We start from the raw sequence: 21,570 nt of genomic DNA on the forward strand, positions 1-21,570 counted from the left end.
AGGAAATTATCAATATAATGTGATAATTTCTAAATCGAGCTCGAATCCACGTCAACCCCTCGTTCCATAGTGATAACTCTGCGTGTGATGGCCATTCAAATTTGAATTATTGAGAGGTGACACTGTGTTGTTATTGACATGTGCAAATCACTTGATCTTTATCAATCATACGCCGAATGGTTTTTAAATTAGCTCACGAGCCCCAATCATTTCCTTGAAACACTCTGTATTCAAGCTCTATAATTAAGAAATTATCGAGGAATGTAATTTCCAACAATTGAGACAACCACTAGACAATCTGGATATTACACAGAGAGATTACTATCTTTTTTGAAAAGTTTGTTTAAAAAAAAACTTATTCGTTGTCTACTTATGAAACAAATACTATCTAATTATTTATTATTTCTTTTAATGTAGGCTACAACGCTCTATGATAATGCAAAAGGAGCTTTGTGCAGTGTTTAAATAATAATGCAGCTTGTGTATTTGCATGATGTTTATTTTAACTATTTGAGAAAGCGTGAGAACCAGTGTGGTTGCAATCCCTCTCGGCAATATTTTTCTGGTCGTCTTAGTATTATTATTATTAATGTGTGAGGTTCCCGAAGCGAGTCTTAGAGGCGGTTGTAATACAGCGTAGGGGCGATGAAATTAAGCCCGGAGTTGGCCCCCTGACCGCCATAATGGCGTTGGTGGTCATCCCGTAGACCCTTCACGACTCAAGCCTTCGATCCCAAAGAGCGATGCTCTGATCTTTGTAGTAACCTATTTAATAGACAATGTTCCCTCGAAAGGGAAATAGGTTGTACTATATCATGTTCTAGTCGCGCTGCTTGTAGTTGGGTAATTCTGTCGGATATTCGGTTACAAGCGTCGTCGTGTCGTCGAATATGCTCTTGTAATGAACACAGCCATCTACCTCCGTGAAATTACAAGACCTCCAGGAGACCGTGAAGAACTCCCACGTCGCGTCGAAGCGATCATACATCGGAGCATAAATCAAATCGAGAATTTTTCATCCGAGATTAATCGCGTAGGTATTGTGAAAGCGGCAATTTCGTCCCCTAACTTGTATTTGCGTTGGATTTCATTTTCAATTTACAGGTAAATCCTGTCCGGTCTGATACGAATCACTTTCTGTTTTTTGCGCCTGTAGCAATTACAAATCCAATTTTCGACAGACACGCTGGAAATTTCGATTGTTTTCATGCAAAATTGTTACGTTTCAGTAACTTGGAACAACTTAACGGTTAAGACTTGACAGGAGAGGGACTTGATTGAACGGTCGAGCCCGACCCGAGGCCATCACATGTCACTCATTCTGACGTAGACGTTCATTGTATGCACATCCTAATCCCTGCAAATCATTCTATTGTACCAGTTGCATGTCACCGATAGGAGCATTTCGAGACGGGAAAAACAGACATTGAAATGCAGGTGTTTACGATATTAAGGTAAATAACTGGAGACGGTCTGGAGATGCTAGCTTTTGATATGGCGTTCACACAAATCTAACGGAATGGAGACGGATGGCGGCGGTAAGTCATGATGCACTGTGCAACTGTGTTACGGAGATAAGGTGAGGAGAGATTTAAAGACCACTCGACCGTAAGATCACTGACAAATACGAAAAATTGAAGATTTTGATGCAACGGACGCGACAGACCAGTCAACAAGTTCACAAATAAGCCATTATTTGAGAGATAGTCCAGCCAAACATTTTCAGGATCAGAAAAATGAGTAATAATGTTTTAGAGTTCTAACCAAAATGACAGCTCATATTTGTTGTTAGTTCTGCACTGAGGCTTATTTGAGCACTTATTGGTTAAACCCTGATGAGTCAACCCTTCGTCCTCCCTCGTCGGCGATTCATCAAGGTATCCATCTATTCGAGGGGTGGCAGTCCGGTGCATCCCCGACTCTCCAGCCGCGAACACGTGCATACATCAAGCGCCACCACATTCAGTGACAGATGGCTGCCGCATTCGCTCTCCCCGTCGCGATCCGCTCGTTAAATATGTCCAGGACGCGTTGCTCTCCGCCGTCCATAAACATCCAGCAGCAGATTTAGTCATTAAAACCGCCGTCACTACCTGATGCCATTGCAGAATTAATATTCGCACGCGAAATGGCCGTACCTGATGACGACTGCCGCCAACATAAATCCACGCTTATTGCGCTGATAACTCAGCAAAAACGGTGACCAAAAGTCAAACAAACTTTAGGTAATAAGAGTCCCAAGTAGAGAAAAACTATTCCTCACAAACTTACGGCCGCACTGACCATTAAATGTGTTCGAAATGGACAAAAACAAACGATTGTGGCAAAAGTAACTTTTATAAATGTACTGGAAGCTAACAACGTGAAATCGACTCAGGAGGCGAAACGAGAAATAATCCGAGAAGACGTAGGTTACCCATCAGTGTCCCAAACTTGAGATTTAGTGGAGGCAACTTCTAATACAATTTCATGAGAGACTGCGACGCTGCGGAACTTGGAATGTCCACTCGATGTTTAATATGACTAGATTTCTTTTCAACTATTAGTTGAAGAAGCAAATCGCTAAATTTGAATTTTGAATTTGAATTAAAAAATTAGATTTGTTCTCAGAAAGATAAATCTGTTGATGTACTACACGTGGAATTTTTTATCAACAGTATAGTTATTTCAAATTATGTGTTTCGTGAAAATCACCTCAAAATGTATCTAGTAGGTAATTATTAAGAAACAATATTGCATTTAAAAATAGATTTATTTTCTTCACACAATTATCATTAAATTATTAGATGACAAATATGTATGTACCTAATTATTGGGATAACCTGATGTACAGCATGTCCGGAAAAAAAGAAGATAATTCCATAGGTCAATACAGAAAAAACAATCCTTTTTAGGGAGCTACAGCGACAACTCGATCTTATATGAAAAAACCCACTTCGGAATTAAGATCGGTGCACGGTTTAAGAAATAATCAGAAAATCCTAAAAATAAAATAATAATAAAAACCGTTCTAGAAAGCAAAATTTTTCAGTTTAAAAATAAGTTGACCACAGAGCTTCTGGCCCCCCTAATTAAGGTAAACAATTTTTGATCGCACTGCCTCAAAAATTAACACAAATCTAAATTTTTATAAATTTACCTCAACCGGTTACTGCGATAATTAAAAAAAGACCTTTTGCTCCCTTAGGAAGCATTTCTGGTAATAGGTTAATAGAAACTTTTTTCCTTATACAAGGAATCATCCCTCAAAATCTTTTAACGTCTTTTTTTCGGACACCTGTATATTTCTTTTTTTTCTTAAAGACACTTGTATTTAATAAACACTTAAATATATTAATTTGAAACAAAAATAATTTCTGAATTAATTTTCGTGATAGAGAATTTAGACTGATGAAAAATATTCATTTTGGTGACAAGTTATATTTAATCCCTAAGAAAATTCGTTTCGAAGGTGTTGCAGTTTTAATGCGGCAACTCTACTAGCCGTTGAAAGGGAGATAAAATAAATGTGTCCGCACAACATTAAAGTCTAGATGGTAATGAATGTGTTGTTAAATGTTTTCTTAATTGGCTCCCATTATCCGTAAGCCGATATGCTTTAATTCTCGAGTAAACGCCAAATTTCCAGTGACACGATTAATAAACATTTCGACCAATAAATCTCGTTCTTTGTGCACAAGAAGCACCCTGTTATTACACACTATAAAAATGTTGTTTTTGTTTTATGATCTCTGCTCCCCTGACATTAAAATGCAGCATGGTGGAACATAATGAAGCAAATAACTTGAATAAGTAATGAAGACGATCGTATGTCAATTTCAACCCTCAAAGCAGGGGTTGTTTAAAAATTCGACCAACTGCTACAACATAAACTAGTCGCAACTTTAAAATTAATTAAGAATACTAAAGCATTTAGTGTCGGTGGAGATTAATTAAAAATGCAAGTATGACGCTACCCACCTCTACATACGTGGCATTTTATGAATACAACAGTCAATTACGAAATGCAGAATTAACTGTACCGCCGGAATATTATACTACATGTTTGTTTACAAATTACTTTGTGTACTGGCCGCAATTTAATTTAGTTTCAAAAGTTAAACAAACCAACTGCGGTGACCGCCTCCATAAGGACTGGCGATATGTGTCACAACAACTCGTTGATTAAAAGAATATCACATTGTCAAACTGCATTAATACAAATTTCAATATTTGTCAAAAACAACGCAACAAAAAAACTTTAGGCCGTGATATGACGACTGGTACGAGGTGCACCAGGATCCCCAGAGTTGTCCAAATGACGCGTCAGATGCAACCCTATCTTTAATGATTCTAGCACAATATAGTTTCAAATTGATTGGAAATGACGTCAGCTTTTTCTGAATGGTTTTTACCCTTTCAGCCCCCATGGACGACATTTTGGTATATTTTTATAGTAGCATTAGTTAATTTGGAAAAGTCCCCTTCGTTCTGCGTTTAATTAATACAATAGGTGTGATAGCGATAAATTTGTGAAATTAATTCGTCTGGTAATAAATTCGCATTTACAACGTTCATAATCTCAAGAATATTAATTGAACGTTATCGAGGTCCGTCGTGGATTTATCGTCGGTGCTTGTTCGAAACGTTTGAATTTTTATTCGCAATTTGCTTATCTGTACAAAGCTTTTATTGTTCCATAAAACATTTCACAATTCGCGTGTCTTATTTGGGCTCGACTCTGTTATTTTATGATTGAGTGCGTGGTGATAGCCCATGATAGTCGAAATGGTTTCCTAGCGTGCTCCACACATGCGTAAACACCGAACGAAAATTACAAAATTTCCTAGATATTTTGGTAGAATTCATAAACTACGTGTTAGCACGAATGGAGCGATAATAATTTATGTTGTTTTATAAACTCATAAATGTGATGGAGAAAGCTCACTTTACACGTTTATCAACCCCTAACACCTGCAATGTAAATAATCTAACTTTAATGCGATAACAACGATTTCGTGTGATAATCGGCGACTCTCCACACATCTGCAAGGTTCCCACAAATTTTATTTTCGACCGACATTCAAATTTATTCGAGATTGTTTACTGTTGTTAAAGCAAAACGGTCAACCTCAAAATATTTGCACGCAAATTTATAATAGGGCGTGTGGCTGATATTGTATCGCCAACAAAATCTACAATTTATGTTTCTGATAAAAGACCTTTCCACTTTACTCCTCTCCACGAAACATAATTTAGCCAAGGAATAACATGCTTCATGATTGTTTCATGCGACTCGCATAATTCAACCCCAAATAAATTAAAATCGAGACGATCGGAAGGAAATTACTCGATCGAATCGCCTGCATTGAATTTAAATGTTTAAATTGAAAAGTAATTTTTTAATTGCTTGTCTTATTTATCGGACGTAATTTAATGAAAGAGCCATGATCTACTTTCAGACTTTAATTTACTTCCTCTAGTTGACAGTAAATTCAATCCCTTATTAAGACGCGCCCGGCTTTCACAAACATCTATTTTTACAAAAGAAAATTAAACAATAACAGTTGCCATAGATTACGTGATAGAATTAATAAAAATCTGATTTAACTGGAGACACAGTTTCCGGTTTTATATTAGTTCAATTTTTTTTAGTGTAAAGAAAGGCAATTAATTTTTGCCCATAATGAATGCAAAGCGTAATGGCATTCATAGCCTTAAGAAGAATTGCAAGCGGGGCGTTAATGAAGGTTCCATTGCGGAAGTGCTGCAAGTTGCATCGCTTAATAAATTTACAGCCTATGAATTATGAAGTTTTCTCGATTTTTCATATGCAAATGTCCAAGAATAGCAGCATAATATTATTAAGGAAGGCATACATAATGTAACGTCGGCAAATTAAATGCTACCATTGTTTTACATTTAGTTTTCTGGTTTACACGTGAATTATGATAAAAGAAATCTCATGGCTTAACGCAATTAAAACGGACTAATGTAAATATCCATCTGTCCAATTTTCTCGCGAAGCTTGAAGCGAGGGTGAATTTTTCCAAGATTGAATTGGCCGGCTTCAATGTCCACAAAGCTGATATGCAAATTCCCTCACGCATGTCCATGCAAATTTTGAAAATGAAATTTATTCCGTTATTACGTTTGGTAAACACCACTTGCCAAATATTAAAATTTCATTCTCTTCGATAATATGCTCTTATTTACCGTCCGACTTTATCAATTCCTCTAATTAAAAACAGTCTCGAGAAATGAGAAAAATTCATCGTGTTTGAACAGTGACATTTCGATAAAATTATCGCCCAAACAAATTTCTCTTTGTCACGGACTATATTTTTCAACTTTCAGCAACTAAATATTAAAATTTTTTCATCGAAAAGTAACTTAATCCGCTCGTAAATAAAAAACTAACAGAAAATTTCGACATTGTTAATAACACCACATACTAGAACCATAAATTGAAACGGAATGTGTGGGTCATTCTTATGTTTCAATGTTTCGGAATTTTGATTAAATTCACTGTGGTACGGACTAGTTCATAAATAAGATGAATCAAGCACATACGAAAATAATAAATTTTACAGTAACTTCATGCAAATGTGGGAACTGGACATTCTTAATTGACTTATTTATTTATGAACTTGCTCAAAATTCAACTCTAAATTATTTTTATCATAGGATCAACACGGGGTCTCAGAGCTACCGGTCTTGTCCGAGGCACAGGCAATCTATTTCTCTGCCAAAACGCAGAGTGGAAGAATATATTTAATATTAAAAAAGACCTTTTGGCAGCAAACGAATTTTGACTTCAAGAAAAATCTACAAAAAATAGATTATCACAACTTTTGATGTTTATGTAACTCAAAGGTTGAACCTAAACGTAATAATACGTAACATAAGTAAATAAATTTGCACTTCATAAAAAATAATAATAATATACAAGCAAATAGAGTCTAATTAACACTGGTAATAAAAACTGTAATTGTATGTAAAAACAAATCAAATAAACCACAAAATTTTACCAAAGATGCCAAATTATTACAATACAAACTAAATTTTAGAGTCCTCAACGCTGAAATCTCATTTAGAATAATGCGATAATTTATTTATTTTTGTTCATTTACTTTATTATTTGTTATTAAAAAACACTAATAAATACATTAAAAATTAAGAATGTTAAGTTTTGTACCGTTTACTTAAAATCTGAATAAAAACATTAAGGAGTCGATTTTTTTTATACAAAATAAAAAAATCCTAATTTAAATTGTCTCTAGTCCTATAAGTAAAGTCCAAGTGAAAAATTAGATATTGACCAAACACACACAATTTTGCCAAAAGCCACTAAAGATTAATTTGAAACAAAAATCGGTATTTTTTTTTAATTTAAGCACAGTCTTGGCGACTTTAAATGGCTTCGTCCATTGAAGTAAAGGGAGATTTATTGTTACTTCTAATATCACCAATCAGTGGATTTCACAGTAGGATGAGTGTCCTAAAATTTTTCGAACCCTAACCCTCTTGTTGGTTTATTTTCGATGATTTTGCCGTATATTGGGCTATTACAAAGTACACAAGGAAGAATTTCTGCCTTAATTTTTTTTTAATTTTTTTGCTATTTTTTTTTATTTTATCACGCAGTCCAGTGAACTTTTTCATTGTGAATTCTGTTTAAATTTGGCTGGTTATCCATCCATTCAATTGAATTTCTAAATTTGATGGTGCAAAGAACATTAGCATCCTCTTTCAAATGTGCAAAAGTTAATTTGGTGGCTTTCTTATTGAATGCGGAGTCGGAATAAATTTTCGCAGCTCAGCCTAGTCCAATTACGTCGAAAGATCCAATTGTTCCTGACTGACGCAATTGTTGGCTGCTTGCTGAAGATCATATATTCATTTGAGCAGAATTTACACAACGTTATAAATTTAAATGTCCATTGCTTAATGGAAAAGGCGTCGAGTGAAAAGAGCAAACGAGCAAAAACCGTCAACGTCCCGCTTTTACAAATAGCCGATATGTTATATACGTTAAATATTTACAGAGAGAACGTTTATTAAGCGGTGTTGCCTGATATTTGTTTTTCCTAATGACCAACGGATGTTTGTCAATTTGAACAAATTATTTCAATTATTACCATTCGGATTATATTAATCTCGGACAAGTGACATCTGAGTACCACTAAAATGAATTATTAATGCCGTGAGCTGAACCAGGTCTCGAAATTTTTCTCTAAATGTGCATTTACATACACGAAAAGGCTATCCTATTACGCATAATTTCTGATTTTATCTCGGACCGGCACAAAGAACTCTGACTTTACACATGACCGGAATGAATGCAGCTCATCCGGTGCAGATGTGCACGAGAAAAATTCATTCGATGATTAACGAATCGGCTAATCAACGCAAAATCCTGTTCCAAGTCAATTACTCAACCTGCAACATCAGAATTTGTACGAGTACACGTTGCCTCAGCTGTGATTTCCACAAAAGTCGTCGAAGGTGCAGCCTGTATATTTATGGTGTCGGCTGTACCTCGTACCTGTTTCAACAAAAGCAAACCGATCTAGTGACCACCATCCTACGCGCACTAGATCATTTTAACAGAAAATCCTGTACCTGGAGATTTACAAGGCTCTGCGAGGTGTAATTTAGGCGCGGCAACACACACGCTGCATTCACACGGCTATAATGAGTTGTAATGCTTGAGAAAAACCGCCGCCGTTCTAAATAAAATCTAACGATTATTAATGACGACAAATAATTAAGTACACTCTGCCACCGAATCGAGTTAAGTGTTCGCTAATGAATTTGCGAGTTGCTATTCACTTCGGAATTGTTCTAATCTATCTTCATTTACATCGAGAGATATGCAAGACAAGGAATTCCGAATCGTATGTTAGCCGGAGCTAAATTGGTCGCGGTTTTTATGACTAGACGATTTTAATACGGCGAGAATTGCATTAGTGATTTCGCTACAAAGTGCAACAGAACGGAATGTTAACTGGAAATGGCGATTAGTGATACTGTTATTGCCGTTACATATCTTGCAAGGTGCACATTTAAGTACACGGATTTTTACAAATTGACACATTTACAGTTAGTTTAATTAAAACGAGCTCGGTGCAGAGTCGTTAACTGCACAACAGAAAATATACTTTATACCTAATGACAAGAAACAGCGAGTATAAGTTTCTGCAAACGGTTCAACGCTAAAGTCAATCAAAAATTCAGAAAAAAACAAACAAAATTTTGACCATAAACTCTTCTAACGACACAATAAACAAGCAATACACACAAAATGTTACTAAAAATCAAATAAACTATCAAATGTACAAAAAAATAATTAAAAAACAACATACTTATACAAGATAAATATAAAGTATGGAACCAAGCGGTTTTATTTAAATCATTTGCCTTCAGAAAATAATAAGTAATATAAAGTAAAGTAATATAAAAAAATGTGATCGTATTTTAAGAACGGAATTTTGTTTTGTTATTGAGTTATGCAATTTTTTTGTCAAAATTGCAATTTTATGTAATTTTTTTTAATAAAAGTAGATAGTTGTAATTCTTAGATCAAATCCTTAATAAAAAAATTGGTTTTATCGAGGGTTTTATATACTGGGTTGCCATTTAAAAAAATTAAATTTTTTGTAAAACTCAAAAACAAACAAATTTTGAAATATTTTATTCTTGATAAAACATCACATTTCCATAGAACTGTATCATTGATCAATTAGTTTTTCCAAAAAATAAATAGTTTGAGCAAAAAACGTGTATGCACCACCTGGTATGCACTATGATAACTGTGGTAAAATTTTGTAATCGAAACGTCTACTTACTTTGAGTAGGTATAAGAAACCAAAAGTACAACAACCTATAAAAAATTTACAAAGTGTAATTTATTTAGTCTTTTGAAATCGACAAAATTCGTTTTGTATAAATGGCTTTGGCTGATATATGGTTTTAATTGATCGGGGGCACACATGGTGAACTCATAAATATCGTTTCATCCGTTATGTTTATAATTTGTCTTAATAAGTGATAATCTATGCGTTATTAATTTAAAACATGACACTTTGACACGCTTATTGTTTCAGTTCGAACATTAAGAGTTTTATCGGTGCTGGCAATTAAGTAGGAAACACGTCTCGAATGTAGACATCAAAAATTTCTTAACACCATTATCTGTAACCCTACAATTACGAAATTTAATTAGGCGTTGTCGTCTCTTGATGATGGTTTAAGTTTTGAAGTCCATCAACTTGGACAATTCCTTCATCCGTTCAATTAAAAAGCCAGTAATTATAATTGAAAGCGGGCAATTATTTATCTTAATTACATGGCGGCGTGTAAAGTAAATTTTTCATACGAAAACTCGTTCAGCTCCACTGGGTAGGAGAGAACAATTGAATTGATTTTTTCATCAACCTGTTTCTTCACGGTCAAAAAGATACCATAAAAATACCTTTGGCAATAGCTGGGCATGTTGGTTTTATATCGGGAAGACCAATCGGGAGAGTAAGCAATAATTGGTCATTTGACTGATTCAGATTGAAATACGTGCTATTTTTGTACGTCGTAGTGAGCCATTTTATCGCCGGGCTGTCTAAGATATAACTTTAATTGGGGCGGTTTACAACCTCCGCCGTAAACTTCTTTGATAAATCCAATTTATACGTGTTTCAATATTAAGTCCTGTGCTGGTTTATGACTTTAAACACACGCTAGTGTTGATGAAGACCCGTCTAAAATCTGTAATAATCCCTGGTCAAGGCCGCGATCGCATAGAGATATTTTATGCTAGTTCAGCACAATTTTTAAAATTTTCCCATATAAATAGCCCATCACAAATTATCATCAGACCATCTCATTTGGAATAATTTGTGCGGTTTTCCGGCTTTAATCTCGGATTTGCGAGTGATTGATGTTATGTGAAAGAGTTTCCTGTTTAAACTTTCGGCGGGTTTGTCGTTTTGCGGTTTCGTATTATAAAGTAGGAACTTTGGTGGAGTTGTTAACGGCCGGCATCCATCAGCTGCGAATATCTCGCACGGACCTCCCGTGAGTAGCCGCCAGCGACCGCACAATGAAGATATCTCAAGCGACCACTCCCAGACACGGCGTGAGATCATTGTAATTTGGTTCGGAGAATCGCTCATTATTACAACTTTTCATGATCATCGCCGGAATATACACGAAACATCACCGTTACGTTTATTACTTCATCATTTTTCTACAACGCCGACATTAATTGTTTGATAATATCTCAGTCGGCGCTCCAATACGACCTAAGAACAATCACGATTCATCAAATTCGTCGCCGACTGCAACAATTTGCGAATAAAACAGTAACTGTGCAAAAACAACTAGAATACTGCCAACAACAAAGAAACAAAAACAATAAAAAACTTCAACCAATAAAACTGTACACAATCATGTCATATCTATATACAATGGGCGGGTCGTTTTTATAATTTGTCGCGGGTGCGCAGTGGACAAAAAAAGGATAGAGAAAAGAGCTTCTCTCTTTTGTACACAGAGAGACAGAGTCCATCACTCTCTTACAAAGATTCTTCCTCTCTATCTTCTGCGCATCTCGCGGCCTTTCTTATTCTTGACAAGCTGTAGTAGCCTTTATATCTTTACTACTCCTTCCCAGTTGCGAGCCAATTTATTTTCGAATTACGTGGGTTCGGATAATTGAAGTTGTACTGTACTTATCTCTGTTGAGAAGTGTATAGAATAACTTTCTTCTTATAGTTTAAATCTTTCTTTATTAATAAAAATATACTTATGAATTTAGAATGTCTCGAAAATTAGTTACTTTTACCACAACGTTTACGAGTATTTGAAGATTTTCGTTTATTTACGAACAGCTTATGTATGCAATAGTGAAATAAGCTGGTATATGTTCCGTTGGTAGTAATTAGGTATTCCTTCGGGACCTTCCATGTCCACCCAGCACGCTACCAAGCACGCATACATCAATAATAAATGCGGTTAAATTATGTTAATAATTGTTTACAATTGCATTGTATCTAAGATCCGTCATGCGAGTTCCAGCTTTCTCCTCAAGCTAATCGAGCGTAAAGCCTCGAATTTAAAATTAAGATTTCGACCGTCCGAAGGGATGGGGCTCAGCTACCACCTGCTTGTCCCATTATGTCAAGTCACACCACCTGGCGTTTCGGCTCCCCAGCCTATATTTTTGGCGTCGAACTAACGAAGTAATTTTTGCATTAATGTGGGTGTCGTAAAACGTGTATGGTGAGAGACGTGCACGAGATGCATCTCCAGATGGGTGGATAGTCGTGACCACCCACAGGAAACCGCTCATTCATATTGCATCACATGGAGGCGAGAGGTGGCGCGACTTGGACTACGTGCAGAATTCGGATGCGAGTGGAGACCTCATAGACGATTCTCTTCTTCTCGGATGTAATTTGCACCACTTTGTCCGGTGTGGATAGATATGTCGATCATAAGCGGAATTGGAACGATTCCTAGAATATTTCTACGCCCGGAATGTAATCACCGCTTTGTAATAACGCACAATAACGGCCGCTAGTGTAAGCGCTACATAAATTGATTTGTTTGCTTGTTTATTCAGTGCAGTAAACTGACCTTTATTCATTTCGGTTTGCTTATAAGCTCGCAGACCAGCTGCTCGAATTGCACTACATCACCACAAATCTAATTAAACAGGGTGCTAACAGTAAACATTACCAAGCAAAAATTAAGGTTTAATGATTTTCCAGCTTTCTAGAATATTTTATACTTTTTCAGCATAAAATTGACTTATTTTTAGTTTACTACACCCTTGGCTGAGAAGACATTTTACAATACAAAAAGTATCAAACACAATAATCGGCATTTGACAATCACACAATACAGTTTTTCATTTATTCAACAGGTTTTAATTGTCTTAACTGAAAAAATTACCTCTAATTGTGTTAATATGTCAAAAATTAACCCGAAGAGATAGACGTTAAGGCAATTCTCGATTTTCCAAAAGTTTTCAAAGATTTTCACCCTCTTCTTGTTAACAATTTCTGAATCCATTGTTCACCATCTGTAAGAGTACTAATTTTGTTCCATGTGTACAGATGTTTGGTTTTCTTGTTTACTGTTCTATTATTATTTCCATTGGAACATCAACATATTAGACTGTCATATTAGTCTATTAAATAAATGCTCATTTTAAAAATGCTTTCATCCTTAAGTGAATTTCACAAACTGACATGAGCAAAAACATCTCAAGTTTTTTAGATCTTTGAAATTCTTTAGTAAATAGTTAAAATCTAGGTTTTCTTAAAGATATGAGACTTTATGGTAAATGGAATGATCTAAAATGCTTGTAAATTCCTGCATGGATAAATGAGGAGTTGTCGTGTCTCTGGATCTCGACAAATCCGACAAGCTCATCTTTCGTTATTGTAATCTCGATTAGGTGCTATCAAGACGAAGCAAATCATCAATCATTAAGTGGCACGTTTTGTTTGGGTTATGGAGGCAACAATGAGTTTATCGAAACTAAGCCCCCTTAGGCCGGTGGGTTGAATCGGCATCGCCGATTTACAAGAACCCTTCACGCTATCTCCTCGGCGGTTATCAGCTCGAAAAGGGGTAATTGGAGAATTTGATGTGCGCTGGGAAGGCATTGTGTTGACTAAACAGCGCGTCGAGTCTTCCACCGCACTCACCTGCAACAAAAACATAACGGAATTAAAACGAAATACTTGGTAGTTTCTTCAAGCACAATTTCACACATCAACAACGCAATCACATAGTCATCACGACCGCTTGATTTAATATCAATATTTACAATGGAATCATTAACGACCTTTTCATACTTGACACGTTCATTCTCATTCCATAAATGGCACACTCTAATTTAACGCATTAACGATATTTATAACATCACACTGATTGCATATTGTTTGATTCGAACAACCAATTCGAAAAAGCCCAAACGAAAAACAAAATGTAAGAAACCGGTCCCCTACACAAATAATTTGTTCGTATTTTTGTATCTGATTAATTATGGAATAATCCGTTTAATGTGAATACAGCCAAATTATATTGCTCTGTAAGCCAATTTCTTTCACTGGTGGAAAAATAAATCAGTTACATTCAACCGGACTAAACATAGGGTGGCTTAATTTTCCGCCAAACCAGAGTATATCAGAACTCCTTAATAGAGATATCACGTAAAAAGCTTGAAACGATACAGATCTAATTTATACAGTAGTAAAATAAGTCTTTTGAGTTGAGGAGATGCAAATGTGGTCATTTGAATAGAAAAGTAGCATCCAAAATCTCAAATCATGTCCAGGCGTAACAGAAGAAGATAAAATGCCAACTCATGGTAATTAATATGGCTTTTATGCTGCACCTCTTTGTTTTAGATATCCATCTAAATTGCCATGCATAAGTAATCAAGTTTATGGTTCGGAACGATGGGTAAATACTAGTGCATCCAGATCGGATGTGTGTTCCGATTGACTTATCGTCATTTTTGTCTGATTAAGCAAAGAATAACAAGCTGCAAGAAAATCGTTTTCGAACCGAGGGAGGCATAAACGCTTGGTAAACGTCGCGTGTTGCTGGTATCACAAGAAGTGTGCTGAGCAAACATCGAGTGCTCGGAGCTATTTTCGTCTGTTCTGGCATTCGTTTTTGTCTGTTCAATTCGAAAGCGAGTTTTGGTCGAGGAAGCAGAACGTTCCAATCTCGACTAATTCAATGTTCCCTTTACTTACGACGATATCGTGCACTTGCTATTATTGTACGATAAGTTTTCTTTAAATATTTGCTTTATCAGTGAGCTTATTACGACTTGTATTAAATAGGCAGCTATATATAAAACGAAAATAGTTAAATAAGTTCGCAGACATGCAATAATATTCGCATGCACTGCAACATGTTCATTATACGTCTAGATCTACTTTATTATTCATGGGAGAGAAATACAAGACGAGAATTTTGACGGTTACGGAACCAGGAATGACCCAGAAACACACCCAGTCTAGCCAACGTCGAAATTATATTGGCAGTTATTGATAATATTGTTTATATTTAATAACATTGTTTATATTTAAATAAAACAACTTCTGTGCATGAAGTTATTAAGGTAAGAAAGTCATAGTCACAAGATACAAAAAAGTGTCGCGATTTTATTTGTTCGGTATTGGATTTTTTAAATTTATTCTAAGTTTATTTAGTAAACACCTGTTTGTTTAAATTAATAACCATTAAACATTAAAAATCACTTATAAAATTCCTCTTTTTTTTGATAAAAAAGTTTTATTTTTTTAATAAATAATGCATTTTATTATTATTGAGTAATTATTTACAACCAATATATGATTTTTAATAAATAAGCAATAGTCTTCTTTTCTTCTTCTTTGACATAACATTGTTCAAGAAAAAAAATCCAAACGTTGGTCTTGTTACTTTTCCTCGCACTGATTCGAATTAGTTCAAATTCGTAACCTCCTTAATAAAAAAGAGTTATGGGACTTTAATGGTCAATGTAATTACAAGTTCGATGGCAATCCAATCCTAAAATTCGAAGTTCTAATCACTTGGTTACCCTCTAAGCTTTATTGCAGGAAGTGCAAAGGTATTAAGAAGGGATTACATGTTCCACCCGTATTTCATACGCGTACAAATGCGTTGTTTCCGTTCGACATATTCCAGGTGTTAGAGCTCATTATCAATGTCCCTAGAACTTCTGATAAGAGATAATTTTATGAGTCAAAGCAAACATTGGCGTCATTTTTGTAAACATTCGTTGTGAGTGTTTAATGATGCGTAAAGTTGATGGCTTCTTTGATATTGTATGCATAACTAATTTGATCTGAAAATGTCTTGGATTAAGAAAGTCACGTTTGTCAGACTGGAGTTTTTCCAGACAAATTAGCATCATCATGTATTGGATTTGGTGGCGTTTTTAGACAAAGACCTCGAATCCTTCGCACTGAGAGAAGTTCGATTATTGTCAATTCTGAAACACGGATCGGCTTTCTGTGCAGTTCGCTTTTATGAGGATAAAAAGTGTTCAAAGGCCAAAGCTTTATGGTTTGAATCAGCCGATCTAAAATTGGAACCACACAAGGATGAAGAATGTGGATAAAATGAAATTCTTTATTGTTATTACTGCACTTTAGATATATTTTAATAAAGAGTTGATTAAAATGGAAACATGGGACGGATGTGGCTAGCGAGTTGGTAATTAAAACGGGCTCGAAAATCGGCCGGTGGTCTCTAATTAAGACGTCAATTCGTAAAAAATAGCCGGTTTTTAAAGGGGGGTCCAGCACATAAAAATACAATACGAAAACACATCGCTGAATTTATATTATGATACCTGCAGCGATAAGACAACAAGCTATGTTTCTTGCTTTAACAAGATGCAAATTTGATATCCGAAAATTCCTGAAAAGATTTCTGTCAAAACATTCGTTAATCCGGCCCGATATAACGGGATTGGATTTCTTTTGTGCGAAATTTTTCGATTGAAACCTTGACAAATTGAACGTTAATAATGCAATAAATCACATGACAATACATAAGGAGAAAAATAATTTGATAGCAACGCGTAACATCAGCGTTATTCTCAACTCAGCAATTATAAAATATTGTCATGAACACGTCCGTCCATTAATCAAATGTTAATTATCGTACGGCCACAATTACCTCTCTCAACTTTGGCATATTTTAATAAGAGGGGTGACTGGCGACTCTTTAAAATAAAATTTCCCAACAAATTCATTAATCACCCAACTGACGGAGCAATGTTTGCAAACTAATTTTCGAAATAACTTGCTCTGATGCATCAATTACATGAGACATAAAACGAATTACGGTTTCATTTCACGACCATTGTGTCTCATGACCAGTCCTTTTTTTAAATTCGATACAAAAAAGGGGGTGAGCAAGGCGGAACATGTGGAACATAAGAGCCTGGGCACACCGGAACAGATTGAGTTTTTCGCTCCCTCTACCCAATTTGAATTAACTTCATAATCTGATTTCGCCTTTATTACAAGCATCTGTAAACATATGGCCCTTCTAAATAAAAAACTAAAAAAGTCTAGCCCTAACCAAAATATTCCACAATTTGGAAAGCAGCTAAGCACAAAATTCGGCGAATTTTGAACGATTTCAGCAAATATTTTAATCAAAAACCCCACAACCAAAGGCTGCGGTTTGTTTAAAAATACCTGCATAATTTACGTTTAGCCTTGCTGATTTTGCTTTGAAGTGGTTCTCTGTTAGTGTTTAGAAATTTCAACAAAACATGCCATTTTGAGAAACCATCCTAGATAAAATGTAGAGCGTCTTGCATTGGTTTTATTTTTGTAAAACAAGTACAAATACGAGAAAATCTTGTTCTTGAAGAAATTTCCGTCTATAATTATTTCGATTAGAGCTTCTACCTTGAACTGTCACCTCGATCACACTGTGCCTAATTTTGTGTCACAAGTCCTTTTGCAATTTCCTCCGGTCAAATTAAATTCAACTATTACATGCACGACTCGTCTGAACATTAATTGTAATTTATGATAGCTTTTGGGCATTCTCCGTCAACGGAACAGTTCTTGAGTGTTCTACAAAAAACGTGGAAGTTTATTTGAGGAATATGGCAGACAAAAACACCAAGATATATAGCATTGTTCATAGAAACCATGATGAATAGAAGACCTGTACTACGTCGTACAAAAAGCTCCGTCAGTGAATTCCACAATACAACTTGTAAATGACCATTAAATAATATCGTGGAGATAAGACGGGTTAGCTAACCGGACGCTGATGAAAGCAAAAAGATCCCGGTAATAAGTACTCTGAATTACAAATAGTAAAGTGTGGTTTAACCCGCTGGAATTTATGTTTAAACTTCCAAGCAAGATGTTCGATATTTCAAAATTAGTGAGCCGGAGGCTTCGAAGGGTGGCTACACAATTTCAAGCGCCTTCATTAACCCGGAAAGAAATTCATTTTTACCACGACTCCAATCTAATCACAAAAGTGTGCATAATGGGTAGTTTCGATAACACTCGAGACAATACATTACAATAATGCAATATTACCTTACACAATTTCATTTTACTCGGAGGAAATTGAACTACCGTCACCGTTATCGAATATTCATAAGTGAAATTATAACAAGAATAAAGATGCAACGTTTACCAAATTGATCCATGATTAAATTAAAACTCTCATATGTAGCCAAAAGTTTAAATAGTTGATCAAGTTTCCGGTCTACGGAGCGGAAAAGCTCCTCAATTTTTACAAAAGAGAGTCGAATGTCAATTCTCTATTATTTAAGTCGGAATGAAAATAGACACGAATCAAACCAAATACGTTATCGTTTGAGTAAATTGTAATGTAAACAACTGAATTTATGTTTAATTTAACTTTATCGAGAATAGAGACGAAGAAAAGAAAAATACCGTCTTCGACTCTATTTGCTTCAACAAATAAAAATACACTTTATGCATGTATACAAACAAGATTTATCATGTTTCTCAGGATCAGATTCTGTCACTAAAACCAATTTTTTTCGTAACAATAAAGACGCACCATTAAATATTTATCGCGTTGTTATCATATAATAAATTTCCCTAGATATATAAACTGATACAATTCAAGGAACTATGACACAAATGTATTATTAATAACAATTTAAAACATTTATCAATTATAAAAACATGACGCATAAATATTTTCCAACACAGAAATAGACTGTTCCAGGTAAGTAGGTGGTGTGTAAATATTTGAAGCGTTTTTCGAGATTAAAGTCAATAATCTCAGTAATGGTTTAGCAAGAAGTATGAAAAATTTTTTAAGGTTAAAGTTGGAAACATGTTTTATGTGATTATGTGTAAATACGGACCAAATGCATTTTTATTATTTGGTAAATTTAAGAGAAATACAATATAAATCATTCTCCCAGGAATAATGTTTTATTTTAATTCACAAAATCCAAAACTATTACAAATATATAAAAATACTCTCTGTGGTATTCTCAACAATTTATTGTGTCCCGCAACAAAATGGACGAAACTTTTGGTGTCCCGCGAGCAAAATAATTCTTTTTGGTGTCTATATTGGGAAATAATGGTCTCTTCAGAATTTTTAGATTCCTCAAGTTGTAATTGAGATGTTCGTGTGTGTCAATAAATTGTAATCAGTTGAGCTAATGACATTTTTGTGAAAAACTTTTATTGCGAAGTAAACAGTCATTAGATCGTCTTTAGTGAAGTGAGTAAAGTAATAATGTAGTCATTTAATTCCTTGTCAGGTTGTTAAATGACTGTCAATGTATCCTTGACGAAGTCATCGTGCAATAAAAGTGATAAGTCGTTGCAATTACGCTCTCAGTGAAATAATAAAGACACCTTTGTGATTTTTGATGTGGGAAACTAAGCAAAAAGCTCTGAACCAAGACGCACCTCTGTGATGCCTGACATGGTGATTTCCGGTGCCGGAACAACAGGGTTGTTCCATATACATAGTCCAACTGTTCTCAAAATCAGCATAAACATCAAACTTCATTTCCACGATCACAGTCACAAAAATAACCAATTTGAAGAAGGAAACTCTTGCACGCTCCATTTCGTCACGTGGCCCGTTATGAAAAAACGAAAAAATCCCGCGTCAAGAATGAGCTTTCATGTGGCTTTCAGCCGATGTCTGAAAAACTGAACAAAACTCGACTATTTACAAGCGCGGCGTTCATGAAAAAAGTGAGTAAAGGCTCAAAAACGGCATTGTTTACGTGCATCCGGCGGAAGCTTTCGAGTGAACCTCAACCAAAGGCATCACGAGTCGAACTGAGAGAGCTGGAGTTGGAGTAAATGGCCGTCCTCATAGCGCAGCGGTCGAGGAGGCAATCGGTTCGTTCGGGTATTGTCGACGGGATAGCAGCTTTGAAACGGTGCGCGTGCATGGCGCTTTACCGGCACTGCCAACCTGTCAAAGAGAAAATGTTGAGCTGCCCTCGTCTTTTTTTATACAACTGACTATTACTCTTTTTCTGTACTCAAAGTGAGGAGTAGATAATGGAAGAATCGTAGAACAAAGTCGCGAAACTTGGATGAAAAAGATGATAGCGGAGAGCTTCCGCAAGGATGATAGACTTGTCGGCTCAAGAGCAACTGGATAAAGCTCAGACATGACTTTTGTATTTGACAACTGCAACATTTCAATGATTAAACGTTTAAAATTGGAGTTCTTTTACTAGCACAGTTTTTAAAAGTCAACAATGATTCTCTCTTCTTTTTAAAATAGTTCAAAAAATTTTAGAATTATCTTATTGTTTTTTTTTTCTAATTCTGTTATAAAAATGCATTCTTCCTACATTAATTGTTGACAACAAACAAAGGTGAAAACAAAATATTTCAGTATTAGATGCGACTAATTAGAAAAAAAAAAACAAAAAAAGTTTGACGGATTAAATTGATTTAAATCCAAAATTTCTTACTATTGCGGAAAAATGTTTTTTTATTTAATTATTGAATTTAAAAAAAAACTTGGAAATATATTCATATTTCTAAAATTATGATTTGGCTTTGTGACGTTTATATTTTACTATTTTTCATCTTTATTACACTGTAATTTTTCAATATAATCCCCTGTTACTTATAACTTATAGGCTGAACATAATTAAAACTAGAAATACATAGAGAAACATAGAATTTGACTTAAATCATCTCAAAATGAAATTTTCTCATGAATAGTTCTAATCGTTTAAAGCTGTTAAACGTTAAAAATACTACTTATTAAAAAAACTTTAAATAACAAAGTTATTTATTTACTCGTATGTATTATGATAGAATACCCAAAAAATGTTTCCTTATACTAATAAAAGTTTCACTTTAAAAAGCCTTTAAAAGTTTCCAAAATCAGAAAAATATTATTTAGTCCTATAAACATGTTGTACCAGCATTTAATTAAACATCTCATTTGAGTGACCTGCTACGTTGATTGGCAATTTAATAAAGTTTTTTCTTTTAATTATTATTACAACCTTGATAACATTCCAGAATTAAAGAACAAAAGGCTATATCGTGCTTAAAAAATTCATAAGATTTCCATTAAATAAGCTTTTTATTAAATTCGTCTCATTTTATTATTTGTTTCTCTACTTTTTTAATTTGCTGTATCGATGTTTTCAAAGCTGCTCGTATTTAATAATAAACGATTCAACAACCAAAAACTTCCAGACATTAAAGAAACGTCGATCTTGTCTTATAAAAGTTTTCGACACTTCTTATAGTTCGCCGATATGCTATCTATGAAAGAAAAGTTCATTTGAGTTGAGTTTTTGTATTTAAAGTTTTGAATTTTCTCATTTAGAGTTTAGTTTAAGTTAAAATTGAGAAGTGTATAATTTGGAAACTTAATCTTACGTTGCGAAACCGAAAACGTTCGTAGTACCTCGAAGCGAACAAAAGTTGCCAATTCAAACATTTTCCAACACTTTGGTAAGTTAATGTTTTACGTAAATGTAAACTTGGATTGTGGGTGTTTAACTTGAAATAAATCGAGAAAAATAAAATTTAAAATGGC

At 34.8% G+C, this 21,570-nt stretch overlaps 1 protein-coding gene across 2 annotated transcripts in view; it reads right to left on the reverse strand.

Moving 5' to 3' along the window:
• LOC123007026 (semaphorin-2A) overlaps positions 1–21,570 on the reverse strand; it is a 216,711-nt gene that overhangs the window by 68,441 nt on the left and 126,700 nt on the right. Inside the window, exon 1 of one of the 2 annotated variants that reach the window (XM_044402031.1) lies at positions 19,452–19,839. The exons of the other annotated variant lie outside the window; for it this stretch is intronic. Coding sequence (XP_044257966.1) covers positions 19,452–19,614 — 163 coding nt within the window. The 5' untranslated portion in view covers positions 19,615–19,839. Of the gene's footprint in view, positions 1–19,451; positions 19,840–21,570 lie in introns of those variants that run through there. 2 annotated transcript variants of the gene reach the window in all.

This window comes from Tribolium madens, unplaced genomic scaffold (genome assembly GCF_015345945.1).
Source record: "Tribolium madens isolate multiple individuals breed KSU strain unplaced genomic scaffold, Tmad_KSU_1.1 Scaffold_3;HRSCAF=73;Tcas5.2_LG2, whole genome shotgun sequence".
Lineage (NCBI taxonomy): Eukaryota > Metazoa > Arthropoda > Insecta > Coleoptera > Tenebrionidae > Tribolium > Tribolium madens.